The following is a 12,430-nucleotide window of genomic DNA, read 5'->3' on the forward strand; positions in this document are numbered from 1 at the left end:
TCAATCAGGGATTGCCTGATCAGTACTAGTTAGGTAATCTGCCTAATAGACCCCTGCCATCCGCTAAAGGAAAGTGACCTTGCCGTAACCAAACTGCTTTTCTGTCTAGTATAATCTAATTGTTCCCTCTCCCTTCTGCCTATAAAAGTCTCTTTAGATAGCTCCTCAGAGTGCCTTTCTATGTGCTGGTTGGTTGCTGCCCAACTCATGAACTGTTGAATAAAGCCAATAAAATCTTTAAATTTTATTGAGTTGAATCTTGCTTGTTAACATTATATAAGCCCAAGTTCTAACCACCCTTTTGAGTTACTTGTAACTGAGTGCTCCACTGTGTATGTGCGATGCATATGTTAGGAAAATTATTTGTTTTTCTCTTGTTAATCTGTTTTTTTGTCAGTCTAAATTATGGGGCCAATGAACCTGATTAGAGGGAAACAGTTTTTCTTCTCAGTGTTTTAGTAACAAAACATCTAAGGTCTACTCTGACTGCAGCTTCAACTTATAAATTTGATTTGCCCTCTGAGAGCCATCTGGGTTGAAGTCCCTCCAGTACCCAATATTTTGTATGCCCAAAATATTGGGGCTCTGTGCTTTGCCAGCTTCTAATTATTCAGAAAAACAGGGAAGCAGACATAGTTAATTACCAGGGTTATTGATAGTTGATAAGAGCCAATATATCCTGAACATTTACTCTGTGTCAAGTGCTATGTTAAATGCTTAATGTTAACATTATCTCATTTAATCCCCACAACCTGCCAACTAAAGAAGGTCACTCTCACCATCCAACTCTAAAAGGATTGAGTCATCAGCCACTGTGGTTGCTGACCTTCAGTACACCCTGAAAGGAGTTCAGGGCAGAGGTCACTCTATGCTTTGGGAAAACTGGCAGAACAGGTCTTCAGATAGATATTTTCAGGAGAAAATTTTATGAACCCAATTGAGACAGGAGGGACGGGGGCAGGACACAACCTTTAAAAGAATGACACACAGGGGAATTTCCTGGTGGTCCAGTGCTTAAGACTTGACGCTTTCACTGAAGGGGCCCGGGTTCAATCCCTGGTCAGGCAACTAAGATCCCACAAGCCACGTGGCCTGGCCCCCCCAAAAATAAAGAATGACACAGCCGTAGAGGATAGGACAAATACTGGTTAGAATCAACTAGGCCCAAGATGGGAGGAGATTCGAATTCCAGTAGACCTTGAGCCTCATTATAAGCTCATACGTGCTAAATGACACACCCACCAGCACCATGACAGTTCTGAGGCTGGCCAAAAAAGGCCAAAAAGTAGGCACTGGCCCAGTTCCTGGAAATTTCTGCCCCTTCCCCCAAATAGCTGGAATAATCCTCCCACTTGTTAGATTATGAAATTACCCAGCCCATAAAAACTAACGACCTCATACTCTGGGGCCTCTCTCCTGAGATGACCCACATTCTGTCTGTGGAGTGTGTAACTCCCTGAATAAATCTGCTTTCACTCTATTTCAGCTAGCTCTTGAATTCTTTCCTGCAGGAAGCCAAGGACCCTCACTTGGTGGCCCATCCCAGGGACTCTCCCAAGACCTGGGATGTGACCATCTTCTCGTGCCCCATTTTCCTGCAACACAATTTCTTGCATTTTCCCATTAGAAAAGCACTAAAATCATTAACTAAGATATTTGTGCCTCATGACTAGCAGTAGCCCTCTACCAAGATGTGTGCTTGATTGCACTTATTCCAAAATCACATACATGCACTTATCCCAAATCACCTCCCCCGACCTCTTCAGAGCAGTTCCTCAGAGCTACGTGGACACTGTCTACTGAGCTATAGTTCTCAGTAAGTCCCCAAGTAAAACTGAAACTCACAGCTCTCACGTTGCCCATTTCTACTTAAGTCCCAACAAGCCAGGTATTCTTATTTCCATTTTAAAGAAAAGGAAAATGAGGCTGTCAGACTAACTAACTTGTCCTGGATTAGATAACTAGCAAACAGCAGAAACCCAGGATTATCTGACTCTTGAGCATGTCCACTACTCAGGACATGACTTTTTACATATGTGAAAGTGCTGATTTAAAATATTGAAACCAACATTCTGTTAGCAATTTCCCACTGAGAAATCAGTCAAAAAAATGTTTCAATGATTATAGAATCATAAACTGAACACAGAAGACCTCTTCTTGCTGTTTTAAGTAGTCCAGAAAGCTTTAGGTCATTATATTCGTGTTTGACTTTGCAGATCTCAGAAAAGGATACATTCAGTAAGTGAAATTTTCATCTCTTCTGCTTTCCCCCTTTGGGAGTTCCTGTGGAGATGTTATGATAATAGTTGACATGGATGAAAGGCAGACAAAACATACAGAAGAGACTACTGGAAGGAGCCTGGCTGATTTCCCTGAGGAATCCACTCCTAAATGATTAAAAAGCATCAGCCTAGCCTTTAAAGTTTGAAGTTGAATACTGGTGAGGAAGCTACCCTCCTACTTACTGATGAGACAGGGAGAAAGGTTCAACTTGTCAGAGAAACTGATGCTTCTTGCCTTATTATATTGAAATAGGAACTGGTCTGGTTATCCACATTTTTTTTTTCCCCTCAGCAACATAAAAGAGCTTAGACTGAACTTAAGTTCTCATAACAGTGCAAATCTCCGTGGGTGTGAATATGAATATATCTCTTTAAAGAGATTGTAAATCTTTCTGAGGACATGGATTATTTCTCTTCTTTCTAGAACTAAGCAAGGTTTTGCTCATGACTGATAATCAGTACATTTGTTGATGCTGATTTGGTTCCAGTTTAAACACAAATAAGAAGTGAAAATGAAGGAAGGTTGTCATTTACTTGCTGTTTTAGGAATTTTGCTTCAGTACCTAGGATAGTTCAAAATTATTAATAAGCTGAAAAAGTACCTGGTTTATGTACCACCTGCAGCTGAGAGTGAGATGAACTAGGTCTGGAAGGTCAGATTCATGTTAAACTAAAAGGGCAGCAAAAGCCAGAAACTAAGGTGGATCTTATTTTTCAAAAAAGTTAAAATGCTAAGTATAAATAGTTAATCCCACTTGTTAAAATACAAAACCTCAAACCTTTAGTTTCCTCTGCAAAATAAATTGGAGAGGGTAGGGCTTGAACCAGGCACCAGGCAATGCTCTTGCAGGTCTTTTAGCGCTGACATCCTGGGATAGTACGACGGGTTCAAGATGACAGCTTGGGAGTAGGAGGCTGCTAAACTTGATCATATACTCTATGCACTTTAATGGAGTTTCTCCCCGCCCCTGCCCATCACCAGCTCTTTTACGACTATATCAGATTCCCCTGAGGATACCTACACTCTAGCATAACGAACTATAATTTGGCAAAACGTGGGCCCGAGGAGGCACCCGATAATTGTCTGCTGAATGAATGAACCCCTGCGGGCTTAGGTTCCACTGCGCTTACTCGTAAGCGTCCCCAAGGACCAGATCGCAAATCGAGTTCAGGCCCGGGTTGAGGTCGAGCTCCCCAACCCCGCTCCGTACTTCCCTCCTCCAATAACCAAGTCTAAACTGATGCCTGCTCAGTGACCGGCCGCCGTGGTTCTCACTGCGGGGCAACTTGACTTGCTCTAATGATCTGGGACAGGCATCTGCAGTTAGCGCCCTCAACAGAATTAGGACCGAGCGGGTACTGAACCGGGAAAAGCCAGACATTGCCTTAAAGCAGATCCAAATAGTTCATCTTTGAGGACGCTGGTGGACCAAAGAGAACCGCTGTCCGCTGAAAAACCTCTTCCCCTTTCCCTCCCACACTATCTTGTTGCTGGAGCAACTGTGGGCGTCACCAACATGACGGCGGAAATAGCGCAAAAAGATACACGTCTCCAGCTCACGGAGGGATCCGTTGCGCAGGCGCATTAGCTTTCTCGGGCTGTAGTTCTCGTTGTGTAGATATATTTTGCGTCTGCGCATTACTTGTTTCGTGCCTTGGCCGGCCTATACGCCTGCGCAACGTAGCAAATTGGGGAGGGCGGAGCTGGGCTACAAGCGGTGCGCATGCGCCGACACTACATCCGGTGTGGTCGTCGGTTCCGCTAGGAGTTTGGGGTACGCCGGCCGGAATATCGAGCGTGTAGTCATGTCGGCGTCGGTGTTGTCGGTCATCTCGCGGTTCTTAGAAGAGTACTTGAGCTCCACTCCTCAGCGTCTGAAGTTGTTGGACGCGTACCTCCTGTATATACTGCTGACCGGGGCGCTGCAATTCGGTTATTGTCTCCTCGTGGGGACCTTCCCCTTCAACTCTTTCCTCTCGGGCTTCATCTCCTGTGTGGGGAGTTTTATCCTAGCGGGTAATGAATGATTCTATAAGTGATATTAGTTATAATGTGTTACTTTGATGCGTGCTTTTATTCCCACAGTACTCGTCTCTATATGAGACCACCGCCTCGTGAAGTTGTGAGAGGAACCTGCATTGCCCTTTTTGTGAATGGGGAAATTGAGGTACATTCAGGTTGTCGTGCCTAATACCAAAGAGCCGCCGAGGAGCTGGGATTAAATCTGGAAACACCTTCGTGTTGCTGTTCAATCTGGTGATCCACTTCACTTCATATTGGTCCTTGGAAAACTCCCAACTTTCACTTAGCTTTAACACAACTTTGAAGTTGGTAAACTTGTAAAATGGAAAAGCCAACTCTGAAGCTGTCATTTCACTATCCTGAACTCAGTTTTCACTCACATAGGTCTATTTCAGCTCTATTATTCTGATTCCCAGCAAATTTGATACCTTGTAGACTGCTGTATTTAATGAGAGCTGACTGTCCCCATATATTTTTGCCAAAATCTGACCTTTCTTGCTCAACAGGGATTCACTGAATACTGAGTCCAGGCTTGGCCCAGGGAGTGTTGGCCAGTACATTTTATAGGTGGCTACCACATGAACTTTTCCAGTCATGGTATCACCTGCTGCATGACTTGGAAAACATGCCAAAATTCCTTTTTTTTTTCCCACGTTTGATCATCAACAGTCACATTGTAAATTGTATTTTGAATCTCATACAAGGTATGGTAAAAGCTTTGGGGATACACCTGGTATATGTTTCTTGTCCTCAACGAGTTTACAGTGTAATTGGGGCATAGACAAAATACAGCGTCTGGAGACTTCATTTACAGTGGAATCTTAATTACAGCTTAAAGTTAGAAACCTATAGAATGCTTATTACACATTCAAATTGCTAGTTCAGACTCATGCCAGAGATACTCTACCTTCTACTCTGTTTCTCAAGTTAAGATAAGTCTAAGGACTTAAGGACTAGTTCAGTAAGCCTGGCCTGGAGTTGCAGAGTTAGCCTGTACATCTTTGAATTTTGGCTTGGATGACCAAGACCTGGTTCTCTGTAGCAGCATCCTGGTCTACAGGAGTTTATATGTTACCATCGTCAGATATACTACCCTCTTTGCTCTAGACTCCTCCTTCCTCCCCTAAAATACTGTTCATGACTAAGAATTTTATTAGCCAGACAGGAGAAGGAATCTTTTAATTTTATTTATTTATTTATTATTTCTTTGGCCACCACGTGGCATGTGGGATCTTAGTTCCCCGACCGGGGATTGAACCCACTCCTCCTGCATTGGAAGCACAGCATCTTAACCACGGGACCACCAGGGAAGTCCCAGGAGAAGGAATCTTGAGAATGTCTAATTTTGTTTTCCAGGTCTGGAAAGAGTAGGAATAGGGTGGAGCCTAAAAGGTGATTTAAAAAAAAAAAAGCCGCCTTTGTGCTGAAGTCACCCTGGCTTCATAAGCTTCTAGGGTTAAGAATGACTTCTCAAGGGCTACGTGGAAGAGTGGTTTGCAGAAGAGTGGATGTGGACTGGAGTTGCAGATTATTGGTGTGATAAAAGTCAGAAGATTTTTTGAGCAGATAATTTTTCCAGTGCCAAGTCTTTTTTTTTGAGGCTGTTGTGGCTAAAGTTGAATTGGCAGACCCCCTACTCTCCTCCTCAATGAGAAGTTGATGGCCTGTCATTGAAGAGAATGCCTAGTGAAAGGGCAGTTTAGTAGTGAGGTCCTTTTGGGGGATTCTGATGTCCGTAGGTGTTGGATAATTGGTAACTGGGCCAGGGAAATGAAAGTTGCTTCAGGAAAAGAAGGGATTCAAGACAATTCAGAGTTGCTGAGGAAGGGTATCGTTTGCATCTCTTTTGACAGACTTGACCTTACTAAAGCCACTGGTGCCATTTGTTAGCTCAGATCCTCAACTGGATACTGTTTTTTAAAAAAATTTTTGGCTGCGTTGGGTCTTTGTTGCGGTGTGTGGGCTTCTCATTGGGTTGGCTTCTCTTGTTGCGGAGCATGGGCTCTAGGTATGTGGGTGTTAGTAGTTGTAGCACACAGGCTCTCTCTTGGTAGTTGTGGCACGTGGGTCTAGTTGCTCCGCGGCATGTGGGATCTTCCCAGACCAGGGCTTGAACCTGTGTCCCCTGCATTGGCAGGTGGATTCTTAACCACTGTGCCAGCAGGGAAGCCCTGGATACTGGTTTTAATGGGAAATTTTAAATTTGGAGTTTATCCTTTGTTCTGGTTGTTGGGAAGGGAAGGCTTGTACTTATTTATAGTGCTGAGGTTTCTAACTTCCCCGAGTTGTGTTTCCTATTGGAAGAGAACGGAGGAGGCCGGTTTGGCTGAGAAAGGGAATTGTAGGCGATTACCCTGAAGGATTAGGTAGTGCTGGATGCTAGAGCTTTGAGTGCCAGGCCAAGGAGTTTTATCCTGTAAGTAATAGGAATACATCTAAGGATTAAAAAAAGTTTTTTTAAAAAAAATTATTTATTTATTTATGGCTGTGTTGGGTCTTCATTTCTGTGCGAGGGCTTTCTCTAGTTGTGGCAAGTGGGGGCCACTCATGGCGGTGCGCGGGCCTCTCACTATCGTGGCCTCTCACTATCGTGGCCTCTCTTGTTGCAGAGCACAGGCTCCAGACGCGCAGGCTCAGTAATTGTGGCTCACGGGGCTAGTTGCTCCGTGGCATGTGGGATCTTCCCAGACCAAGGCTCAAATCCGTGTCCCCTGCATTGGCAGGCAGATTCTCAACCACTGTGCCACCAGGGAAGCGCCAGATTAAAAAAGTTTTTAAAAAAGTTTTAGATTTAAGTAAAGGAGTGACTTAAAATTGGTGTTAATGTGTAGGATGAATTGGAGGGAAAAGTTCTTTAGCCTGGTTCCCTTAATTTCTTTTTTGGCAGTCTGTTCTCTTCCATTCCTTCTGCATGTGTTATGTAGCATATGTTCTTTGGAAATTGATTAGTACATTTTAAACTGATAAAGGATACTATCACATTTTTTAAAAAGCCTGGTGTTATTTGGGCCTGATGAAAATGGTCTGTTTTTTTCTGTTCCTCATGACCAGGAACCTTAACCATAGTTTCAAGGAGACAGAGGTAGAAAATTGCCATTGAGAAATCCTTTTTTTCTTTTTTTGGATCAACAGTTTAAAGTACAGTAGGCTTTGAAAGGACTTCAGAGATAAAATATTTTTCTTCTTTCAGACAGATTTTAAACATCCTCAGCAGCTGACTGTTTATCTTGTGGTTAGATCTCTCTAGAGGAGGACATCTGTCCCTTTTTCAGAGTAGCGTGTCAGTGTTGGCAACCCTTCTAGTTTCCTTTTTTACCTAACTGAAATCCCTCTTTTTGCTCATTTAAAGTGCTATTTTGGAGAGACGAGTGGAAAACAATAAGACTGTCCTTAAAATAAGTCTTTGATCTTGAAATCAGTTTTTAAGTCATTTCACAACTTTGGTCTATTCTGTTTTCTAATCTATATGAAATATTTACGGATTAAAAAAAGTAGTTTTGTTCCCCGTAGTTTACAGATCCAAAAACAGTTTGAATCTGAAAGGCAAGGAGGCCTAATTCAGAGTGTTTTCTATCTCACGGGAGATCTTGGGCTGTGTGGACTGGGGTCCAGCATTTCTTTGGAAATTATCTATTAGATTTTTGGGCCCATAACTTATCCAGGAGATTGGAAGTTTGCCAGCCTTATGCCTGACAGTTCTGTTTCTAAACCTCTTTCATATCCATTGCTACCTCTTCATCCTTTGTCACTCAGGCTCTCAATATCTCTTATCTGGACTACTGTAATCTTCCTTATTGATCTCCCACACTCTCATCTCTCTCCCTCCTGTCCATCTTCCACTATGTTTGCAGGCTTTATTTAACTTGCAAATCTGATTGTGCTACTCCCCACATAAAATTTGTCTGTACCCAAAGAGAAATTTAAAAAAAATTTAATGGCATAGAGGGTCTTTGATAATCCGCTGCCAGCCACATCTCCAGCTTCATCTCGTCTCCACCTCCTCTGTACTTTATATTCCAGCATTATTGAGTTACTTGTTATTCCCTGAACATGCCGAGATGTCTTAAGCTATTTTACCTTTGTTTGACTGCCCAGAAAATTCCTTCACTTCTCAGCCATCTCAGCTCAAGTGCTGCTTCCGTTTGAACCCTTCCCTGGCTCTTCAGATTTAGATCTTTCTCCTGTATTCCTATTTCACTACACTGTAGTGGTGTAGTGCTCTTTTCATCTCTGCATCCTCAGTGCTTAACACTGTATGTTAAATTGTGAGCATGCCTATAATAAGTTAAGGAATGTTGAGCTATTATGTGCCAGGTTCCCTGCCAGGGTACTGAGGATTTAACTGTGGAACACGCAGACATGATCTCTACTCCCATAGAGTTTATAATCTAATGGGAGATGCTGACAAGTAAACCTGGATATAGTGCTGTGATGGAGAAGTATTGGTGAGAATAGGAACACAAGTAGGCACTCAACCCTGCCCAGTGGTCCTATAATACTTTCCTGATATGTTTGCTTTTCCAAAATATGCTTCATATTTTCTCTCTTCACTTTCATCTATATTTTCTCTTTTCCTTTATTCTCAGTTGATGATCTTACTTTATTTATTTTTTGCTAAAAAAGAAATCCTTTCATCTTCCTACCAAGGAATCATAGCAACCCACCTACACATGGACCCCCTACTCGTTGACTTATTTCCTGTAATGGTGGATGATATATCCCTTTCCTGTCAGAGGTCAGCTTCTTCACTTGTGCAGAGGATCCAGCCTTCTCTTGCTCACTCAGGGACTCAGCTTCTGTAATCATCCCTCCATTCTGCATCATTAATTTCTCTCTAGTGGATCATTCCCACCATACATACATGCTCTAATATCGTCCAATTAAAAAAATTAATTTGACTTTAGATACCCCGTCAGCTACTATTCCATGCCTTTCTGCTCCATCATCACAGAATTCCTTGAAAGAATAGTTGTCTAGTTGCTGTTTCTGCTTTCTCACTGTCCATTCATCCCTTAACCTCCTCTTGGTGGTCTGTCCCCACCACTACAGTGAAACTGCTCTTGCCATCTTGCCAGATCTAATGGCCATGTACCTCACCTTGCCTGAATGCTCAGCAACATTTAGCACTTAACATAGTTGGCTGCTTCCTTCTGAGCGAGTGAAGTACTTTCTTCTCAAAGCTTTTGCAACGCTACACTCTCCTGCTTGTTCCTTCTCACCTCATTGGTTTTTCCTTCCTATGGTTTGTGCTAGGTGCTTTTTGGTCTGAGGGCATGGTTCTAGACCTCTTCTCTGTATTTCTTTCCCTTAGGTGAATTTAAATAATGTCTATATAAGTACAACTACCACATTTATATTTTTAGTTTTGACCTATTCTCTGAATTCCAAATTAGTAAGTCCAGTTGCCTACTTGACATCTTCACTTGATGTCTAACACACAACTCCAGATTGAACCTTCCGGCCTAGCCATCTGCCTCTTCGCTGGTCAATACATGGTGTCAACTTTGGTTAAGTTGTTGAAACCACAAATTTAGAAGGTTTTTGGTTTTTTTTTTGGCTGCTCGGCCCGTGGGATCCTAGTTCCCCGACCAGGGATTGAATTGAACCCGGGCCCTCGGCAGTGAAAGCTCAGAGTCCTAACCACTGGGCTAGCAGGGAATTCCCTAGAAGGTTTTCTTGATTCCTTGATTTCTCTTATCTCCCACATCCATTACATCAGCAAGCCCTGTCCTCCCCAAAATACAGCCTGTATCTCTTGACTTCTGTCCCTTTTGACTACCATTACCTGAGCTCTTTGGCTCCTGCATGACTCTTCGGCTTCTTGAACTTTGCAGACCATTCTCCGCATTGCAGTTCTACCATCCTTAAAAATTTTAGATCAGATTATTTTACTCATCTGCTCAAAACTTTGAAATATTGCTCCATTGTACTTAGAACTACATCCAGACTCTTTACTGAAGCTTACAAAGCCCCACTGATTTGGCCCTTATCTCCCCTTGCCCTTGATCCCTACATTCTGGTCAGTCCGACCAAGATTGTTCTTGCTATCTGGAATGCTCTGCCCCTAGATCTTTGCATGGTTGGCTCCTGTCTTTCAAATTTTGGTCTTAAATAGCACCTTCTTAGAGAAGCCTTCTGTGACCACCAAATAAGAAATAGCTTCCCACTCACTCTTTTATTACCTTGCTTTGCTTCATAGCACATATCACTACCTCATATTTCCTTGTTTAGTTGTTTTCTCATTTATTATGTTTCTCTCCATTAGAGTGTAAGTTCCCTGGGAGCCAGACTCTTGTCTGTCTTGTTCTGTGCCATAGTTCTAGCACCTGGGACAGTGCATGGCGCATAGTAGATGCTCAGTAAATATTTTGCTGACTAAGTGACTATTTAAGGAGATAAATTAGAACTGCTAAAATGGAGCAAGCTGCCTTAGGAGGTAGTACATTTCCATCTTTGGAAGTGCTCAGGAAGGACTGAAGGATCTTTTGTGGAGGAGCTTTTTGAACAGGTGTTCTTTGCCTTTTTTGAGAATTACAAACCGTCCAGAGCCTGTGTTACTGATAGAAGCGGCATATCCCTGCATCTGAGGGATTTGCTGCCTCTGTCAGTAACACAGGCTCTGGATGGTTTGTAATTCTGCACCTAGGGATTACTTACCAGATTCTGGATATGGTGAGTATACTTTGGAACTATTCTCAGCTGATTCATGCAGCCTCCCCTGGCATGCCCATATCTGCCACCTCTTGGGTATTTTGTGCATTAGATGGGGTGTTGGTCTTTAGGACCTTCAGGGTCCTTTGCATCTCTGTGCGATTCTGATTCTTATGTTGTCATTGAAGCAACTTGGGTTACTATGATTATGATAATGATAACACATCAATTCATTTCTTTGTGTACCTTAATGGGTAGCTTCTCTTTCCTTTTGTCCCCTCATATTTCTCGAAGCACTACTCTACTCCCATCTTCCACCCCAATAGCCCCTGTTAATCGTGCTTGGTATCTCTTTCTTCAGATTTTTTCCTAGATTCCAACTAAAATAAATGAGAAAATAGTTTGTGTGTGTGTGTGTGTGTGTGTGTGTGTATGCAGTTTAAGAGAAATCTGAAAGGGAATAATATTTTTGGCTTTTTTTCACTTAATATATCTTAGACATCTTTACTGTCAACGTCTAGCAAATTAATCTCATTCTTTTGAATAATTGCATGGGATTTTATTGCATGTCTGTAGTGTAATTTACTTAAGTAATCCCCTTGATGTCATTTGGACTGTTTTCACTTTTTTTTTTTTCAACTTTACGAACATGCTGTTAGAATGCCTTTGTTCTCTAAGATAAATTCTTTACTCAAAAGACATTTAAAATATAATAGATGTTGCCATTGCTCTCCCAAATGGGTGAACCAAGCTGTACTCACCACAGTGGGATTTTAACTCGTCGCCCTTGCTTCAGCAGTGTCCTTCATATTTTGAAGGGTTCAGGTGCCTAAAAAGATCCGGGGTTTTTCCCCAGTGTTTGCATGTTTAAGCATAATGAAGACTCTGTTGCCATGGTGATGGACTCTGGAGAAGTAGTCTTTTTTTAGAAATTTATTTATTTATTTATTTATTTTTGGCAACATTGGTTTTTTGTTGTTGTGTGTGGGCTTTCTCTAGTTATGGTGAGCAGGGGCTACTCTTCATTGTGGTGCGCGGGCTTCTCATTGCAGTGGCTTCTCTTGTTGCAGAGCACGGGCTTTAGGTGCACAGGCTTCAGTAGTTGTAGCATGCGGGCTCAGTAGTTGTGGCTTGCGGGCTCTAGAGCACAGGCTCAGTAGTTGTGGTGCATGAGCTTAGTTGCTCCACGGCATGTGGGATCTTCCTGGACCGGGGCTTGAACCCATGTCCCCTGCATTGGCAGGCGGATTCTTAACCACTGTGCCACCCAGGAAGCCCAGTCTGGTAGTTCTCTGACCTTTGGGTTAGATCTCAGTCTGTTGCCTTTTCTTGGTTAGTGATGGAATGGATGCTAGCCTGAAGCAAATTTGGGTTAAGTAGTGTAATCATTTGTTACAGGTATAAAGATATTTTGGAAAAGTGTATTCCTAGAGCTTTCTTTTCATGTCAAATGGTGACTGTGGCTATGGTGTCA

At 42.6% G+C, this 12,430-nt stretch overlaps 1 protein-coding gene across 2 annotated transcripts in view; it reads left to right on the forward strand.

Moving 5' to 3' along the window:
- The first annotated feature begins 4,037 nt into the window (after positions 1 to 4,037).
- Positions 4,038 to 12,430, forward strand: part of DAD1 (defender against cell death 1) — a 55,339-nt gene continuing 46,946 nt past the window's right edge. For both annotated transcript variants that reach the window (XM_082844531.1, XM_082844530.1), the window contains exon 1: positions 4,038 to 4,299. In XM_082844531.1, the coding sequence (XP_082700657.1) occupies positions 4,089 to 4,299 (211 nt within the window). In that variant the 5' untranslated portion in view covers positions 4,038 to 4,088. The remainder of the gene's footprint in view (positions 4,300 to 12,430) is intronic.

This window comes from Leucopleurus acutus, assembly GCF_964270905.1.
Source record: "Leucopleurus acutus genome assembly, chromosome: 1".
NCBI lineage: Eukaryota > Metazoa > Chordata > Mammalia > Artiodactyla > Delphinidae > Leucopleurus > Leucopleurus acutus.